The sequence below is a fragment of the Eriocheir sinensis genome, unplaced genomic scaffold (genome assembly GCF_024679095.1).
Source record: "Eriocheir sinensis breed Jianghai 21 unplaced genomic scaffold, ASM2467909v1 Scaffold1120, whole genome shotgun sequence".
Classification (NCBI taxonomy): domain Eukaryota; kingdom Metazoa; phylum Arthropoda; class Malacostraca; order Decapoda; family Varunidae; genus Eriocheir; species Eriocheir sinensis.
This window is the reverse complement of record NW_026110431.1, coordinates 68,054-87,543: the sequence shown is the minus strand read 5'-3', so window position 1 is coordinate 87,543 and position 19,490 is coordinate 68,054. Positions and strand designations below refer to the sequence as shown.

Below are 19,490 nucleotides of genomic sequence, written 5' to 3'. Positions count from 1 at the left end.
ATCATGTCTCCCCGCAGTCGTCTCTTTTTCAGCGTGAAGAGGTTGAGTCGCTCGAGTCGCTCTTCATAGGGATTCGTCCTCAGTGATGGTATCATTTTCGTGGCGCGGCGCTGTACTCTCTCAAGTAATTCAATGTCTTTCCTGTAATTTAGAGACCAGAATTGCACGGCGTATTCCAGGTGGGGCCTTACCAGCGAATTATACAAGGATAACATAACTCCCGGCGTCTTGTATTCGAAGTTCCTCGCTATGAACCCAAGCATTTGTATTGGCTTTCTTACAGGCGGACTTGCAGTGTTTTGTTTGTTTCAAGTCACTGCTGATGGTGACCCCGAGGTCTCTTTCCTCTTGCACTACATGTAGTGGTTCGCCACCCATGTGGTATGTGTGGTTGCTGTTTCTGGATCCGATATGCATTACTTTACATTTGGTAGTGTTGAAGAACATCTGCCATTTTTCTGACCACCGAGTGATCAGGTCCAGGTCTCTCTGAATAATTTCGCAGTCTGCCGTCGTGAGGGCCTTCCCACCCACCTTTGTGTCGTCGGCAAATTTTGAAAGATTGGATTTCAATCCTAGTTCTAGGTCGTTGATATATATGATGAAGATTATGGGTCCCAGCACTGACCCTTGTGGTACTCCACTTGTGACCGGGAGTCACTCGGAGGCCTGTCCGTTGAGTACAACTCTGTTTTCTTCCAGTGAGCCAGTCTTTGATCCACGCTGTCAGGTTGTCGCCTAACCCCGCCGACTTGAGTTTCCTGAGGAGTCTTTCGTGTGGGACTTTCTCGAAGGCGTTTTGAAAGTCTAGATATATAACATTACTGGGGATATGATTATCCCAGTTTTCATAGATACCTTGGAAGAAGTCCAATAAATTGGTTAAGCATGAGCGCTTATTCCTGAAACCCTGCTGAGCATCGGAAATGATGTTGCTGTCTTCAAGGAACCTAAGGAGTTTGTCTCTGATGATCTTTTCGAGGATTTTTCCCGCCACTGAGGTTAAGCTGATTGGTCTGTAGTTTAGGGCCATGCTTTTGTCTCCCTTTTTGTAGATCGGTGTTACGTTCGCTTGTTTCCAGTCTTTCGGGACTTTGTTTTGTTGTAGTGACAGATTGTAGATGGCGGTGAGTGGGTGGAGGATTTGCTGCTTGAGTTCCTTGAGTAGCCTGGGTGACAAGTCGTCGGGTCCGGTGGACTTGTTTGTCTCGAGTTTGTCTAGGTACTTTTTCACATCCCGTTCGTCGATTGTACCAATTTCTAGGGGAGTGATTCCCATCGGTGGGGTAGGGCTCTCGTGTACGGACTGGGTGTTCTCGACCGTGAAAACAGACGCGAAGTTTTTGTTTAGGATTTCGACCATTTGTCTGCTGTCCTGTGTTAGTACGTCACTTTGTAAGAGTAGGTAGGAAGACACCTACCGAACGGGCGTGAGCTACTCCCGGTGAGGATATATGGGAAGCGAGGAGGGTGCTGAAGCCCTTCAAAGACCCTTCCCATGTCCTCACTAACCGTTTCCCAGATTGCAGTTCAGCATGCTCTCTAAAGACAGTTCCTCTCTGTTTCCACACCACACTACATTCACACAATACACACACCTTTTCCAAAATTCTAAATTCAAAATGACGAGAAATTACCGAGCCTCGGAGTCCCCACCTGTGGGGGGGACCATAAATTCCCACAGGGAGGACTCCTCTTCTAGCTGCCGACTTGAGAGGTGTCCTGATAACTCCTCGAACCTCCTCCTTATCAATTTCTGCAACATTCGCGGTCTTCGTTCTAAATTTCATTCTGTGGAACACCTTCTCTCCTCCTCTAAACCTCACCTTCTCTTCCTCATCGAAACACAGGTTTCTGAGGCTACTGACAGCAACCTCTACTCTGTTACCTCATACTATCTCTATCCTAAATTTCAAACCAAAGCTGGATGTTGCGCCTACGTGCGCAACGACATCACTTGCTCTCGTGCCCACGACCTTGACTCTTCTGAATTTTCTACCATCTGGCTAAGACTTCATTGTCATTCTATTACTAAATACATCTGTGCTGTCTATCTTTCACCTAACTCTACTAACTATGTAAAATTCTTTGACTATTTGAACTCAAAAGTGAAGCATATCTTGACTCACTCTCCCTTCGCTGAATCTCAATCTTAGGAGATTTCAATGTTCACCTCCAGCTTTGGCTTTCATCCTCTTTCACTGACCAGCCTGGTGAACAAGCCTACAACTTTGCTCTCCTCAACGACCTAGAGCAGTTCGTTCAGCACCCTACTCGTATTCCCGACCGTCTTGGAGACACGCTCAACATTCTAGACCTCTTCCTTACCTCTAATCCTTCTGCTTACTCTGTCAAACTGTTCTCTCCGTTGGGCTCCTCCGATCATAACCTTATTTCTGTATCCTGTCCTATCGCTCCTGTACATCCCCTGGAACCACCGAAGAGGCGATGGATGCTTCTGGCATTTTGCTTCAGCTCGGTGGGACGACTTGAGGATGTACTTTTCCGATTTCCCGTGGAATGATTACTGCTTCCAGGAGAGAGACCCCTCTGTGTGTGCCCAGCTCATCACAGAGGTGATTGTCTCTGGAATGGAGGCATACATTCCACGTTCTTTCTCTACTCCTCATGCTAAAAAGCCTTGGTGTAATCATGCTTGTTCTCTTGCTATTACAGATAGAGAGACAGCTCACAAAAGGTTCCAGAGCCTTCGAACACCCGCTAACTTTGACCTTTACATTTCAGCCCGGAATCGTGCGAAATCTATTCTCCGACTTACCAAAACTTCTTTTATCAATAGAAAATGTCAATAACTTGCTTTTTCTAATTCTTCCCGTGACTTCTGGCATCTAGCCAAAAATATCTCCTCCAATTTCACTTCTTCCTCTGTCCCTCCTCTCCTTAACCCTGACGGCAGCAGTGCCATCTCATCTGTCTCTAAGGCTGAACTCTTCGCTCAAACTTTCTGTAAGAACTCTACCCTGGACGATTCTGGGCATATTCCTCATGCTCATCCCTCCTCTGACTCCTTTATGCCTGTTCTTAAAATTCTTCCAAATGATGTTTTCTATGGCCTCTCTGGCCTCAACTCTCAGAAGGCTTATGGACCTGATGGAGTGCCTCCTATTGTCCTTAAAAACTGTGCTTCCGTGCTGACACCCTGCCTTGTCAAACTCTTTCGTTTCTGCCTATCAACATCTACCTTTCCTTCCTGCTGGAAGTATGCCTTTGTACAGCCTGTGCCTTTGAAGGGTGACCGTTGCAATCCCTCAAACTACAGCCCTATAGCTTTACTTTCCTGTCTATCTAAAGCTTTTGAATCAATCCTTAACCGGAAGATTCAAAGGCACCTTTCCACTTCTAACCTTCTATCTGATCGCCAGTATAGGTTCCGCAAGGGGCGTTCTACTGGTGATCTCCTAGCCTTCTTAACTGACTCTTGGTCATCCTCTCTTAGCCGTTTCGGTGAAACCTTTGCTATTGCGCTGGACATATCAAAAGCTTTTGATAGCGTCTGGCACAAATCTTTGCTTTCCAAACTACCCTCCTACGCTTTCTATCCTTCTCTCTGTACCTTTATTTCCAGTTTCCTTTCTGACCGTTCTATTTCTGCTGTGGTGGACGGTCACTGTTCTTCCCCTAAACATATTAACAGTGGTGTCCCACAGGGTTCTGTCCTATCTCCCACTCTCTTTCTGTTGTTCATTGATGATCTTCTTTCCAAAACGAACTGTCCTATCCATTCTTACGCCGATGACTCCACTCTGCATTACTCAACTTCTATTAATAGAAGAGCCACTCCACAGGAACTTATCGATTCAAGGCTGGAGGCAACAGAACGCTTAGCCTCAGACCTTACTATTATTTCCGATTGGGGCAAGAGGAACCTGGTGTCCTTCAACGCCTCAAAAACAGTTTCTCCACCGATCCACTCGACACAATCTTCCAAACAACTATCCCCTGTTCTTCGACAACACTCAGCTATCAACTTCTTCAACACTAAACATTCTCGGTCTATCCTTAACTCAAAATCTCAACTTGAAACTCCATATCTCATCTCTTACTAAATCAGCTTCCTCTAGGCTGCGCGTTCTGTACCGTCTCCGCCAGTTCTTCTCCCCCGCACAGTTGCTATCCATTTACAGGAGCCTTGTCCGCCCTCGTATGGAGTACGCATTTCATGTGTGGAGGGGCTCCACTCACACAGCTCTCCTTGACAGAGTGGAGTCAAAGGCTCTTCGTCTCATCAAATCTCCTCCTCATACTGATAGTCTTCTACCTCTCAAATTGAGCCGCCATGTTGCGTCTCTTTCTATCTTCTATCGATATTTTCATGCTGACTGCTCTTCTGAACTTGCTAACTGCATGCCTCCCCCCCTCCCGCGGCCCCGCTGCACACGTCTTTCTACTCATTCTCATCCCTATACTGTCCAAACCCCTTATGCAAGAGTTAACCAGCATCTTCACTCTTTCATCTCTTACGCTGGTAAACTCTGGAACAATCTTCCTTCATCTGTATTTCCTCCTGCCTACGACTTGAACTCTTTCAAGAGGAGGGTATCAGGACACCTCTCCTCCCGAAATTGTCCTCTCTTTTTGGACACTCCTTCGATCTCTATTCAGGAACAGTGAGTAGCGGGCTTTTTTATATAAAATTTTATTTACGCCCTTGTACTGTCTCCTTAGCTGTAAAAAAAAAAAAAAACTTACATCTTTTAGGGGACCGATATTGCCTTTTGTCTTCTTTTTGGTTCTTATATACGTGAAGAACTTTTTCGGGTTGGACTTGGCTTCGCTCGCAATCTGCTTTTCATTGTCGCGTTTACGCTGGCGAATGAGAAGCTTTGATGGTACTGTTCGCGTGCCTCGTCAGTGCTGTTTTCCTTTAGCAAGTTGTATTTTCTGTTCTTTAAATTAATCGCCCGTCGAACTTGGGTAGTCATCCATGGTGGGCTTATGGCATTATTTGTTCTAGTCTTCATGGGAACAGTTTTTCTCTCTACCTCTAAGAGTTTGTTCTTGAAGCCGTTCCACGCGCCGCCCACAGGAGTGAGGTTCATGAGTTCCCAAGTTGTCTGGGTTAGCAGCTCACGAGCGAGATTAAAATTTGCTCTTTTGTAGTTTGGAATCTTGGACGTGTTTTCGGTGAGTTCGTGGTCTGTTCTGATCTTTAGGCGAATTAGGTGATGGTCGCAACCACTTAGTTTTTCGCCGACCTGACATTCACGTGTGAGATCGGAATCACTCACGAGTACTAGGTCTAATAAGTTATTTTCCCCTGTAGGTTGGGTAACAATCTGAGTTAGAAAAGTGTCCTCTAACATTTCGAGCAATCTGTTACCCTCCCGATCTCCAATCATCGTGTTCCAGTCAATGTTGGAACAGTTAAAGTCCCCGATAATGATTGATTGTTTGTTTTGTGTTATGGTGGGAATTTCCTCATACACAGCTGCGTCGTCCGCTGCTTGTTGCTTTGGAGGTCTGTAAACGGTTCCAATCGTTATTTTGTTGTGCTTGCTAGTCTCCAGTTCAACACATACAGTGTCATATTTCTGAGTCCCCTTTGGTTATTTTCACGGCCGGGTATTTGTTCTTGACGTATCATATAACACCTCCTCCTTTCTTGTGAAGTCTGTTTTTGTAGAAACTTTCGTATCCTGGAATTGAGAATTCGATCATTAGGTGGTCAGAGATGGCCCACGTTTCGGTGATGGCAATCACGTCCGGTCTTTCTACGTCAACGTAGGTAAGTAACTCATTCCGTTTAGGTATTAAGGTCCGCGCGTTGGTGTATTTTTTTTTTTTTTTTACAACAAAGGAGACAGTTCAAGGGCACAAAAAAAAACAATAATAAAAAAAAGCCCGCTACTCGCTGCTCCCAAAAAAGAATCAAAAGAGGTGGCCGAAAGAAAGGTCAATTTCGGGAGGAGAGGTGTCCTGATACCCTCCTTTTGAAAGAGTTCAAGTCGTAGGCAGGAGGAAATACAGATGAAGGAAAATTGTTCCAGAGTTTACCATCGTGAGGGATGAAAGAGTGAAGATGCTGGTTAACTCTTGCATAAGGGGTTTAGACAGTATAGGGATGAGCATGAGTAGAAAGTCGTGTGCAGCGGGGCCGCGGGAGGGGGGGAGGCATGCAGTTAGCAAGTTCAGAAGAGCAGTCAGCGTGGAAATATCGATAGAAGATAGAAAGAGAGGCAACATCGCGGCGGAATTTAAGAGGTAGAAGACTATCAGTAGGAGGAGGAGAGCTGATGAGACGAAGAGCCTTAGGGTGGTATTGCTAGACGGAAGGTCGAGGACAAGTTACTTCCCATGAAGTCAAGTCGTTACTGAGAGTACTTGAAATGCCCGCCAAAATACTGGAACATGGTCGAGTGTCGAGGACACGGGTACCCCCGTGTCTTCGTCGAAATCGTGATTTAAATTGTTATCAGAATTTAGACTGAATGTAAAAAATACAATAAATTATAAAATAAATTTTCGGGAAAAAAATATCCTATTAGGCAGAACACTAGTGTTTCTCTGATAACAGTACCCGTTCCGCGTTTTACAAGAATAAGGCGTCGTGACGACAACAAGCTCCCCCCTCCGGCCTGGCGTCACGCGGGAGAGGAAGGCTGCCGCCATTACTACAATTCATCATCCATATACAGGTAAGACCAAGCGTATTTTCCCGGCTGTGAATGATTGTTTAGTGTTTTTAAAGTGGCAGGATACGTTAGGCGGGATAAGGCGTGTTTACAACTTACTGGAAGGCTGACAGGAGGCTCGCCTTTCATCGCCATGCCGTAGCCCCAACAAAATGTATTATTACACCCGGGTGAGGGAGCTTGACAGGATGTATAATCTTATTATTCGTGCTTGGTAATACTAAGAGGTCTCCGTGGTCTAGTGGTCAGCGTGGCTGACTACTACTACGCGGCCCCGTGTCCGAATCATGACCCGAGGAGTCAGCGTGCTGCTCACCCAGCTGTTCATCCTCCCTCTCGGGCTGGTTGATAAATGGGTACCTTGGGAAACCTGGGGAAGGTAAACTGTGGTAACCCGGATGTCACACTGGCCCTGTGTCCCGGGGTGTTGGCCCGTTGGGCTCCCTCCTACCACAGGCTCACGTGTTCATGCAACGGAGAACCCACGCGCAGCTCAGCTATAGCGTGTGCCCACAACTTTACCTTAACTTTGGTAATACTACAGTGAGCCTGACGCCAGTAAACCTCAATAAGTATGAATTGTGAATGCTATGAAATAGGTCAAGGAAGCAGCCTTCATTACTGAGCCTGCCCACCCCAGCATGGCCAATATTAATATTTCACACCATTATGGGGAATAATTACATTGGCCATCTAAGCTCAAGCTTATATTCAGACAGACCTTGATGCTTAAGTTCCACTTCAAATGAAAATAATCCTTGATGAGGGTGATGACACAAAAGATTAAATATAATTTTTATTACAGAAAAAGCAGCAATGGCAGCCTACAGACACCTGCTACGTAGAGTGGCTCACGTGGGACAATGGGAAGACCTGGCCATCAGGAGGAGAACCCGTTTGTTCAGGAGCCGTAGGGATCCCTTTGAAATGTACTCGGAAGAGGAGTTCACTCAACGCTTTCGGCTCTCCAAGCAAGTCACCCTGGATCTCTTATCAAAAATCCAGCACCTATTGCCAGATTCTACCAGGAAAAGAGGTAAGCTTAAAATATCATAGGTCTGAAAATATAAAAATGCCATTCTTTACAGGTACTTTAATCGGACCTGATCAAGCTGTGGCTAGCAAGATTAATGTACTGATGCTTAACTGCAACAGGAGCCGATTCAGGAAAAAAGTTTGCCGGAGGCCCGATTGTTGAAAAGTCCGATGAAACTGCCTACCACACAATTTGGAATGTTCTGCGAGTTTTGTTGTTATAGCCGCAGCGCATTTCTGAGCTAGTTTCCAGTATTCGCTCAGGACCATGGGGGGGCGGCCCCTGGGTCCCCCTTTAGATCTGCCAACGAACCACAACCATAAACAGGGACAGCCCTGATAGTTCTCAAATTATACGAGGTGCCAAAGTCACAGATCCATACCCTAGTTATTCTCAGCTATGTAAAAATATGTCTACATATATGTCTATGATTTTTTTGTCAAATTATCATTCTTAAGGAATAAATGTTTATTTCATATTTCCTAGCGATAGAGTTTAGGTCAAAGCAAACAATTCAGTTCAACATATCTTTTGACACACTTTTCTAACATGAGTTTCTGTTGTCAGCCATAATTTCTGTGGGGGGGAGCTAGGGGGCTACAGCCCCTCCAATGTTTTTCAATCAGCCTTAAAATGCCCCTAAAAGTGCCTATTTACAAAATATTCCCTCACCTGCACATCCTTGCTTCGATCGCTACCCTCTTCCCCCGCCCACCTCATGAAACTATGATGCCTTATAGACCCCTGCAAAAATCTGCAAAAATTATGGGCTTGGTTATTGATTGGTTGAAAAGTAGGATAAGGCAGTCATCCACATTCTCAGTGAAAGTAAGGTGAAGGTAGGGGCACATACTATAGTTGCACATGGCCTGAGTGCTGACCTCTGTCACATTAGCACTATAGCCTGTGGTGGATATGAACCCATTACCCCAAAAGAGAGGGCAGATGTAACATCTGGGTTACCACAGGTTTCCACAGGTACCCATTAATTTGACAGGCACAAGAGGGAGAATGAACAGTTGGGTGAGGTGCACACCGACTGGGATTTGAACCTAGATCTGTGGATTTGTAGCTTGGCACGATAACCACATCACCATGGAGGTGCAGTCATCAGGAATTATTATTATTGCTATTGTTGTTATTATTATTATTATTATTATTATTATTATTATTATTATTATTATTATTATTATTATTATTTATTGTTATTATAATTATAATTATTATTATTTTCATTATTATTAATTAATTTATTATTATTATTATTATTATTATATATTTTTTTATAATTATATATAATTATTATTATTTTCATTATTATTAATTAATTTATTATTATTATTATTATTATTATTATTATTATTATTATTATTATTATTATTATTTACTGTTATAATTATTGTTATTATTTTCATTATTATTAATTAATTTATTATTATTATCATTATTATTATTATTATTATTATTATTATTATTATTATTATTATTACTATTATTTATTATTATTGTTATAATTATTATTATTATCATTATTATTATTATTATTATTATTATTATTATTATTATTATTATTATTATTATTATTATTATTATTATTATTATTATTATTATTTTTGTTATTATTATTAGCATTATTATTTTCATTATTATTATTATTATTATTATTATTAATATTATCATTATTATTATTATTAATATTATCATTATTATTATTATTAATATTATTATCAGCCTGTTTCAGGATGTCAGGAGTATACTGGGCCCTGGGAGAACCTTCTTTTCTCTTGTAGGTACACACCATCCCGAAACAAAACAGAAGTGTGTACCATTTATGTAGCTGTGGTCTCTTGTACCCCATTATGGTGGTCTCAATTACCCCATGTTATATAAAGATCAATACAAAGTAAACATTAACATTGATCACCTCCACATTGGCTGTATACTTACATAGGATGCCTGGCTACAGATCACAGAAATTGGACTTGGCTGAGGGACACGGCTTGTGTACAGCACACCTTAGCGTTACTGGGTCACATTCCTCGAATATACATACACAAATGAATAGGAATGAGGGGTACTTGTGGAATGAGTGAAAAGATGTGGTTTACATTTTCAGATCTTATGTACTTGAATGTCTACAAAACAGAAGTTAACAAAACAGTCCGACCTATTATTTTTTTTTGTTTAATTTTAAAAGAAATTTCCTTAGCTGGTCTCAGTTGCCCCAGGTGGTCGCAATAGCCCTGTTCTATGGTGTGTGTGTATATATATATATATATATATATATATATATATATATATATATATATATATATATATATATATATATATATATATATATATATATATATATATATATATATATATTCTGATAAATATTTCTTTCTTTCAGGGCTTCCAATCCCACCACGTCTCCAGCTGCTGGTAACCCTCCGCTACTATGCCACTGGGAGCTTCCAGCTTGACATGGGGGATTGCTGTGACATGTCGCTGCCCAGTGTATCTACCTGTGTCAAGACTGTGACCAGTGCAATCTGCCAGCTAGCAGGGGACTACATAAAGTTCCCCAGTCCTGCTGAAGAACAGGATGTAATGCGACAATTTGCCGAGGTAGCTGCCATGCCCGGAGTTATTGGATGTGTAGATGGTGTACACATCCCAATCATCAGTCCAGGTGGAGAAGATGCAGAACTTTACCGCTGCAGGAAAGGCTTTTTTTCATTGAATATAATGGGGGTCTGCAACTCATCCATGCTCTTCACAAATCTGGTCGTGAACTGGCAAGGTAGTGCACATGATGCCCGCATCTTCAGTGAGTCTGTTTTGTGTGCTACTCTGGAGGGAGGGCAGTACAGAGGATACTTGTTGGGGGATTCGGGCTATGCCTGTAAAGCTACCTTTAACTCCCATTCGAATTCCTCGTATTGTTAAGGAGAGGCATTACAATGCCTCTCACATCAAAACAAGGAACCTGATCGAGAGAACGTTCGGGATTTGGAAGAAAAGATTTGCTATTCTCTCAAAGCCAATGAGAACAGCACTCAACATCAAAAAATTGTGACTGCATGTGCCATCCTGCACAATATTGCAATCCTCAACAAACTCCCCATTGACATGCCAGAAGAAGAACTTGAGCCCATCAACATAGACATACTTGCAGATTATGATGTAGGCACTGGAAATGCTCGCAGAGCTTCCATTGTTGAGAGATTCTTTAGATCTTCTGTGGATGTCAAAATGTACACCATTGAGTGCTGGCAATGGAACCCAGGCTTCTGGATAGGAGTCAGGGCAGCAAGCCAACTGAGCCATCGATGATTTAAAAGTTCTCCGTCTAGTCCAAGACCTACACTGCCCATGGTGCCTCACACAGCCTAACACACCAGAACATTTCCTGCTCCACTGCCCAAGATTCCACTCCTCCACACCAACCTCAAATGAAGCATCCCTAACCAGACTCAACATCCACAGGCCAACTTTACATAGAAGGCCTGCTGGGCAGCGACACCCTCAGCCCCAACACTGCCTTCCAAGCCCTCAAGTCTATGCAGACCTTCCTACAGAAGTCCTGGCACCTCAATAGGATCTAACCCTCCCTGGTGACACATCGACAGAATAACAACATCCGCTAACATTTCCCACTGATGGGACTCAGGAGGCATGGTCCCACAGCCCAACCAGCCCCATAAAACACCCCAGAAAAAGATGATCCCAGAGGCCACTTCTCTGGCACTGTATCTGACATCCTCGCCCCACTGTGGATATGCAGGAAAGGTGATTGCCCACACTCATGGTGGCTGGAAATGCTGTTATTTAACCCACAGTAGCAAATGCGGTGCTATATATAATAGATGAACTTCAATAACACATTGAAAATTCAGTAATCTACATGACAAAAATTTTCACTATTATTGCAGTTTTTCTAATGTAAATATATACTACAGGTGGCATTATGGGTTGACTAAAAGCGATTAAAAGCGTTTCCAGCTACCATGAGTGTGAGCGAGGTCACTTTTCCTTCATATCCACAGTAGGGGCCAGGGTGTCAGGTATAGTGCTGCATAAGTGGCCCTTGGCATGGTGACCTCAGTAGCTCAGTTGGGTTGATTTATACACAGATAGCCCAGGTTTGATCTTTTTTTTTCCCAGCCTATAGTGCTTTTAGGCTTTCTTGAGAGACCTGGATGGTAGTCGGCCCTAGCCCGTCATGATGCAGGCAAGTGTTTTATAGTGGCGCCGTCTTTTCTTGGTGTGGTGGTTGGTCACAGTGGTGTACATTTTGAGATCTTTATTGTAGTTTCTCTAATAATAAGTTATGTCTGTTCAGAAAATGAAAATAGCTTGTAAGATTTTGCATAAATATTTTCCGATCAAAATTTACAGTCTCTTTAATTTGTTCATTTCCTGCCTGAAGCCTATACGTACATAATCATGATATAAATAAATGAACAAAAATATTTATCAAACATCACTGAATATAATGTATTTCCTACTACAACTACTACTACTAACACTAGTTAATGTTGGCAATATATGCTAAAATGCTGATGATACAGAGATTGGCAGAGTAATTGAGTCGGATCGGGTCGCTAGTATTCTCCAGGATGAACTAGACAGATTGCGTGAATGGGCAGGGAAGTGGCAGATGGAGTTCAATGTCTGGAAGTGCAAAGAATGGGCTAATCACTCTGACGTAATATTCTTGATGTATAAATAAAACCCACACTGGCAGACGATAGTTATATTTTTAACTAAACAGTTTGTGGACACTGCCACCATCTTCAGTGGTGTAAAGAAAGACCACTGAAGATGGTGGCAGTGTTGGTTTTATTTATACATCTGGAAGTGCAGTACTCTGAGTGTATATGGGAACAACCCTCATAATTATTGGTTAAATGACACTCCCTAAGAAGATCAAGGTGTGAGAGGAATTCAGGATCTTGATGACCTCTGATCTCCATCTAAGAGCACAATGCATTCATCCTAGATATTGTGCAAATAGGGTATTGGGATTCATTTCAAGGAGAGTAAGCAACAAGTGCTGATGTCATCAAGCTATATTTAGCATTAGTTAGATCTTATCATGATAATGTGTTTTTTTTCTGGTCACCTTCATAATTGTAGAATGGGTATCAAAATGTTAGAATTAGTACAGTGGAGGATGACAAAGATGATTTACGGGTTCAAAAACTTGACATATGAGGAGACTCGAACAGTTAATTAAACTTGCATTTTCTAGAGAGGCAAAGGGTGCAAGGAGACTTGATCGAAGTTTATAAATGGATGAAGGGCTTTAATAAGGGGGATATTTATAAGGTTCTGATGGTAAGAGAGCTGGGTAGGACATGTAATAATGGGTTTAAATTTGATAAATTCAGATTCCACAGGGTCATAGGCAAAAAATACTTTACCAACAAGAGAATGAGTGGAACAGGCCTGGCCTTCATGTTATGAGAGTCAATAAGATGAACACATTAATAAAATGTTTAGATAAATTCATAGGTAGTGATGTTGGGGGGAGCTTACATGCTAACGGTGAAGAAGACTGGTGGTGGCCCTCCTCAATCACCTCCTAAGCTTTCCGAAGAACACGAGGCCGTTGCCTCCATGATTTCTGGAGAACTCAGTATGGGCGAGTGTGTCCTTGACACTCTTACAATACAAGATGGGCATGCAGTTGATGAGGCAGGCAATCCCATCATGGATGTTACTCTCCGGCATTCCCCAAACTGTCCAAAAATTTGGCTTTGCAGGTGTCTGCTGCCTCACGGATATGATGCCAAGTCTCCGTGAAGACATCTAGCTGCCGCTGCAACACCTCCCTGTGAAACTGGTACAGTTTCATCTGTTGGTCGTGCTCCTCTCTGGTCTGTTGAAGAAGGAGTTGGTGATACTCATCCTGCTGCTTCCGACAGGCCTGGTACTCTGCATCAAATTTCCTCCTCTGCCGTGGGGCAGCAGAAGAGGAGGCCACATTACATGTAAATGTAGTTAGTGATGGTGCAGTGGATGCAGAGGATGAAGCTTCTGGCTGGAAAGATGTAGAAGCACTAGGAGGTGCAGGTGCTTCAGCACATTCAGCGGCAGAAGTAGCAGAGGGGACCTCTGTCGGTGGCAGTTTTCCACTCACAGCTGTGAAATAATACAATGCATTATCAGTCATACTTATACATGAAAGATGATGTGACTCGGGAAATTTCTTCCTTCAATAACAATGTTAGCTTCTTTTCTTATAATACTTGAAAAAACACTACCCCATCAATAAAGGCACCAGAGGGAATTTGATATCTATTGCATTTATAGTTATTTAAATTTAATCCTAGACTGGGCCCCCTCAGAGCTTGTTCCCAGAAATGAGTAACTTATCTATCTATATCTATATCTATCTATCTATCTATCTATATATCTATATCTATCTATCTATCTATCTATCTATCTATCTATCTATCTATCTATATATATATATATATATATATATATATATATATATATATATATATATATATATATATATATATCTATATATCTCTCTATATATATATCTATCTCTCTCTCTCTCTCTCTCTCTCTCTCTCTCTCTCTCTCTCTCTATATATATATATATATATATATATATATATATATATATATATATATATATATATATTTTTGCATATCTTTTAACCTAAACCAGTGTATCAAAAAGTGAAAATTGATGATGAGAATAACAATGATAGTATTTATATGCAGCACCAGAACAAGAATGCAGAAAGCTGGATAATATAATGTGATATACTTTCAAGCAATGATTAACTTACTGAAAGTAACATCCATGATGGGAGTGCCTGCCTCATCCACTGGATGCCCATTTTGAATGGCAAGAGTGTCAAAGACATCCTCGCCCATGTTGAGTTCTCCAGAGATCATGGAGGCAACAGTCTCATGTTCTTCTGTAAACTTGGGAGGTGATGGAGGAGGGGCACCACCAGTCCTCTTCACCTTCAGCTTGTAGGCTCTCTCTTCCTTTTTCACACTGCAATGAAACATGATTTTAATAACAATAATATATCAAAGGCATACTGAATTGTAAACCCTTTAACAATACACCTCTGCAATGCAGTGGTTCGAGTCCCTAACAATGAATCTGCGGGCCTGGGCAGTCGGCATGCAGCCACCCAGCCGTTCATCCTTCCTTTCACCCGGGTACCTGGGACCACCAGGGAAAGTAAACTGTGGTAACCCAGATGTTACACTGGTACTGTATCTGGTTTATGGGTTGTCTCATGACAGGCTCAAAGGATCAATGGGATGGAGATGAGCACTGCCACCACCCGCAGCTATAGCGTGTGCTCCCAACTTAACCTTTTCCTTTACCTTTTTTTACCCTTTGACCAAATATAGTAAAGAGCATTGGAAACAACTTGTTGTACCAAAATTGATATTAGTGTTGCAGATTTAATATTCTAGTGCCTATTAATATTAATAGTGTTTGCATTAAAGATACATTGCTATTCAATTAGGTTGATAACATGGGATTATTTTAGTTTGAATATAGCTCTTAACTAACAAAGCAAGAATTAATGGGTTACTATTTGATCAGCAATGGTATAATATTATCATATGTAAGAGCTACACCTGCTCTATGCTTATTGCTATTCTACCAGTAATTCTTTCTTTTTGCCTTACAAATAACATGTAATAACAATGAAAAATAACTATAGCCTATTTTTAATGCATTATGATTATTTTGGATCTGGAGAACACATTATTAGTGTAATCTGTGTCTCAAAAGGTGAAAAGTTGATCATTTTAATCATCACCCAAACACTGGAGTGGATAGGTATTTATCAAAGGGGGGCACATCTGAGTATGGGAGGGCACTAGACAAGTGAAGCTCGCGGCATTCTGATTCCAAACAGAATTTTAACAGGGCTAATTCTCAGATCATATTAATGGTGGGTATAAAGGCATGGTCGATGGGGGCAGTATGTTAATTCTCAGGGGAGGGAGTGGCATGACCCCAGTTGCTTCGCAACCGCACGCTGAGGTGGAAGCATTTTCCCCGTGACCCCGTGATGCAAGAACTATATGGTAATTCACAGTAAGAGCATTTATTATTTTATTGCTAAATTGTGGCAGCGACGCCGCGCTGTCTGTGCTGGTGGTGTTTTGAATCTCCCGCTCACAATACATGTTCCAACACTATTCACCACCCCATAGTAACTTTATTCTGATGGAATGTCCACCGACACCTCCTACATAATGCAACCACATACTCATACGTGAAACATGCTGCCTGTCATCAGAACGGGGTGAATTGTCTTGCCTAGTTGGCTGTTACAACCACTAAGTTAAAGCGAGAATAATATATACCAAACTATACTACCAATACATATTATAATAGCGGTTATTTTTTTAGATACGATGGCAAAATATAATTGTTTAGTCGGTCATCATATGAAACTGGCAATATAATTAAGCAAGCTGTATAGTATTTGCCTTTATCTTTCCAATGATATGCCGAATATTTGCTACAATGCATAGTTACAGAGGTGTGGAGGTGAAAATAGAACTCACCTCCCCCCTGCCCGACAGCGCACAGGGGTCATGACGCGTTGAGCACTGAAGGATCGAGGAGAGGAGGACCTAAGAAGCGATACAAAGCGATACTGGTCAAAAGGTTAACTATATACAACGTAAAATCAATGCACCTCATTTACTTACTTCAATTTGATGCGGTTGAAACTTCTTTTCAATTGTTGAACTGATCGCGGCTCCAGATCAGGGTGCATGGCGTTGAAGTTTTTGGCGATCTCATCCCACGCCAAGTTCTTCTTGTGCTGGACCGCAGTGCTGGTTGACCTATCTTGAAGGACAGGCCTTTCCTCCACTAGCTGCACCAGGACTCTCCTCTGCCTTGACGAAAGTGGTGCAGCGCGGTCCATTGTCGATCAGCTTCCGTGCGCGCGCGTTGTTGTGATGGCGGAATATGCATTCATATCGGCACTCTGCATTATCTTTTTCATTTTTCTTTTTTTCATAATTGTTTAATTTGAATTTGTATCTTAAATGCTATTATTTTTAAAAGAGTACTTCCTTATAATTTCTTATATGTATGACTGCTGAAATAAAAGTTTATGCACTGCACCTCGTCTTCTTCCATTAATTACGGCTATATCTAGCTTTTCTGTTTTGTTTATCTCTAAATTTATAATTTTCTCTTAATGTAGTCCCGATATGAAACATGATTTTTGAAAAAAACGGGAAATCGGGCCGGTGCGTGGCCAGCTGATGCCGATCAGGCGTACCAACACCCAGATGCAGCCAGATGCAGCGGGGGCTGCTGGCGGGCTGGTCTCTCAATACGGTCGAGGGACGAAGTAACTTTGCCTACCTACATGGTCGAGCGACAGGAGAGGACGCTAGCCTTCGCGTCTAACAATACCACCCTTAGACTCCACTCTGTCCAGAAGAGCTGTGTGAGTGGAGCCTCCCCACACGTGAGATGCATACTCCATACGAGGGCGGACAAGGCCCCTGTATATGGATAGCAACTGCGCGGGGGAGAAGAACTGGCGGAGACGATACAGAACGCCCAACCTCGAGGAAGCTGATTTAGCGAGGAGGAGATATGAAGTTTCCAGTTGAGATTTTGAGTTAAGGATAGACCGAGGACGTTTAGTGTTGAAGACGGTGACAGCTGAGTGTTGTTGAAGAACATGGGATAGGTGTTTGGAAGATTGTGTCGAGTTGATAGGTGGAGAAATTGAGTTTTTGAGGCATTGAAGGACACAAGGTTCCTTCTGCCCCAATCGGAAATGATTGCAAGGTCTGAGGTTAAGCGTTATGCAGCCTCCAGTCTGGAGTTGTGTACTTCCTGTTGAGAGGGTCTTCTATTGAAAGAAGTTGAATAATGCAGAGTGGAGTCGTCGGCGTATGAGTGGACAGGACAGTTTGTTATGGAAAGAATATCATTGATGAGTAACAGGAAGAGAGTGGGTGATAGGACAGAGCCCTGTGGAACGCCACTGTTTATAGGTTTAGGGGAAGAACAGTGACCGTCTACCACCGCAGAGATAGAACGGCCGGAAAGGAAAATGGAGATAAAGGAACAGAGAGAGGGATATAATCCGAAAGAGGCAAAGACTGGTGTCAGACTCTATCGAAGGCGTGTGATCTGGCTTTTTCCGGGTGTTCTGCGTGGGTTTCAGAGTGATTCAAGTGTGTTGTGTTTACGGTGTTTTTGCGTGTGATCTGGCTGTTTCCGGGTGTTCTGCGTGGGTTTCAGAGTGATTCAAGTGTGTTGTGTTTCCGGTGTTTTTGCGTGTGATCTGGCTGTTTCCGGGTGTTCTGCGTGGGTTTCAGAGTGATTCAAGTGTGTTGTGTTTCCGGTGTTTTTGCGTGTGATTTGGCTGCTTCTAAGTGTATTGCGTGGGTTTCAGAGCGTTTTGAGTGTGCTGTTTTGTTTCCGGTGTTTCTACGTGTGATTTGGCTGTTTTCGAGTGTTCTGCGTTTCGAGTGTGTTGTGTTTCCAGTGCTTTTACGTGTGATTTGGATGTTTATAGTGCTCTGCGTGGGTTTCAGAGTGTTTTGAGTGTGCTGTTGTACTTCCGGTGTTTTTGCGAGTGACTTGAGGGTGTTTAGTCGTGCTTGTGCTTGGGTTTCTGAGTGTTTCGTGTGTCCCGAGTGTGACTTTGTGTTTCCGAGTGTCTCACGCGTGATTTGGGTGTGTCGACAACCCACCCTTTGAATTCCCTGAGGATTCAATCTGCTCCTCCTCATTACACCCCCTTTAAATCCCCTAGAGGATTAACACTTCCTACACCCCTTTCCCTCACCTCACCTAAGCCCCCCCCCCCACCCTCGCTCACCTCACATCCCTTTTGCTCCTCCTCATCCCCTAGAGGATTAGCCCTTCCTACTCCTCCCTCACCTCCACATATTTCTAAGCCCTCCCCCCCTCACTCACCTTACCTCACATCCTATTTACCCATCCCTTCACCCACCTTACCTCGCCTCCTTCTTAACCTTTCTTGTTCTCACACACCTCACTCACCTCACATCCCTTCCTACTCCTCCTCTCTCCCACTTACCTCCTTTCCCAAACTCCCTCTCACTCATCTCACCTATTTCCTAACCCTCCTTGATCTCACACACCTCACTCACCGCCTCCCTTTCCCCCTCTTTACTCACCTCACATCCCTTCCTACCCCTCCTCTCTCCCACCTCACCTATTTCCTAACCCTCCTTGATCTCACACACCTCACTCACCGCCTCTCTCCCACCTCAACTATTTCCTAACCCTCCTTGATCTCACACACCTCACTCACCGCCTCCCTTTCCCCCTCTTTACTCACCTCACATCCCTTCCTACTCCTCCTCTCTCCCACCTCACCTATTTCCTAACCCGCCTTGATCTCACACACCTCTCTTTCCCCCTCTTTACTCACCTCACATCCCTTCCTACTCCTCCTCTCTCTCACTTTTCCTCCATTACTAAACTACCTCTCACACACCTCACCCCCTTTCCTAATCCCCTTCACTCTGTGTTTTTATCTCTTTCATTTCAGCTAAGATGGCGCCTAAGAAGTGCAGTACTTGTAACGGTAGCTTCTCAGCTCACTTTTTTACAGGGCGTTCTGCTGTCTGTCGACTGTGTCTGTCCAGGCAGCATCTCGAGACAAGACTGCAGGAGCAGGAAGAGAAGATGGAAGAAGGCCAGAATAAAATAATAGAGCTTTCTCTCACCAGGCAGCATCTCGAGACCAGACTGCAGGAGCAAGAAGAGAAGATGGAAGCAGGTCAGAATAAAATAATAGAGC

General features: G+C 42.9%; 1 protein-coding gene and 1 long non-coding RNA gene across 2 annotated transcripts; one reads left to right on the top strand and one right to left on the bottom strand.

Annotated features, from left to right (window-relative positions):
- The first annotated feature begins 5,803 nt into the window (after positions 1-5,803).
- LOC126989276 (uncharacterized) lies at positions 5,804-10,548 on the top strand. Its single transcript, XR_007743148.1, has 3 exons — positions 5,804-6,656; positions 7,459-7,689; positions 10,082-10,548. It is a non-coding gene; the product is annotated as an uncharacterized LOC126989276 (long non-coding RNA).
- Positions 10,549-12,849: 2,301 nt separating this feature from the next.
- Positions 12,850-17,099, bottom strand: LOC126989275 (uncharacterized). Its single transcript, XM_050847921.1, has 3 exons — positions 16,393-17,099; positions 14,487-14,701; positions 12,850-13,821 (listed from the first exon to the last, which is right to left on the bottom strand). Exons 1-3 carry the CDS (start codon positions 16,611-16,613, stop codon positions 13,397-13,399), a joined length of 861 nt encoding a protein of 286 aa, XP_050703878.1. The 5' UTR covers positions 16,614-17,099; the 3' UTR covers positions 12,850-13,396.
- Positions 17,100-19,490: the final 2,391 nt, after the last annotated feature.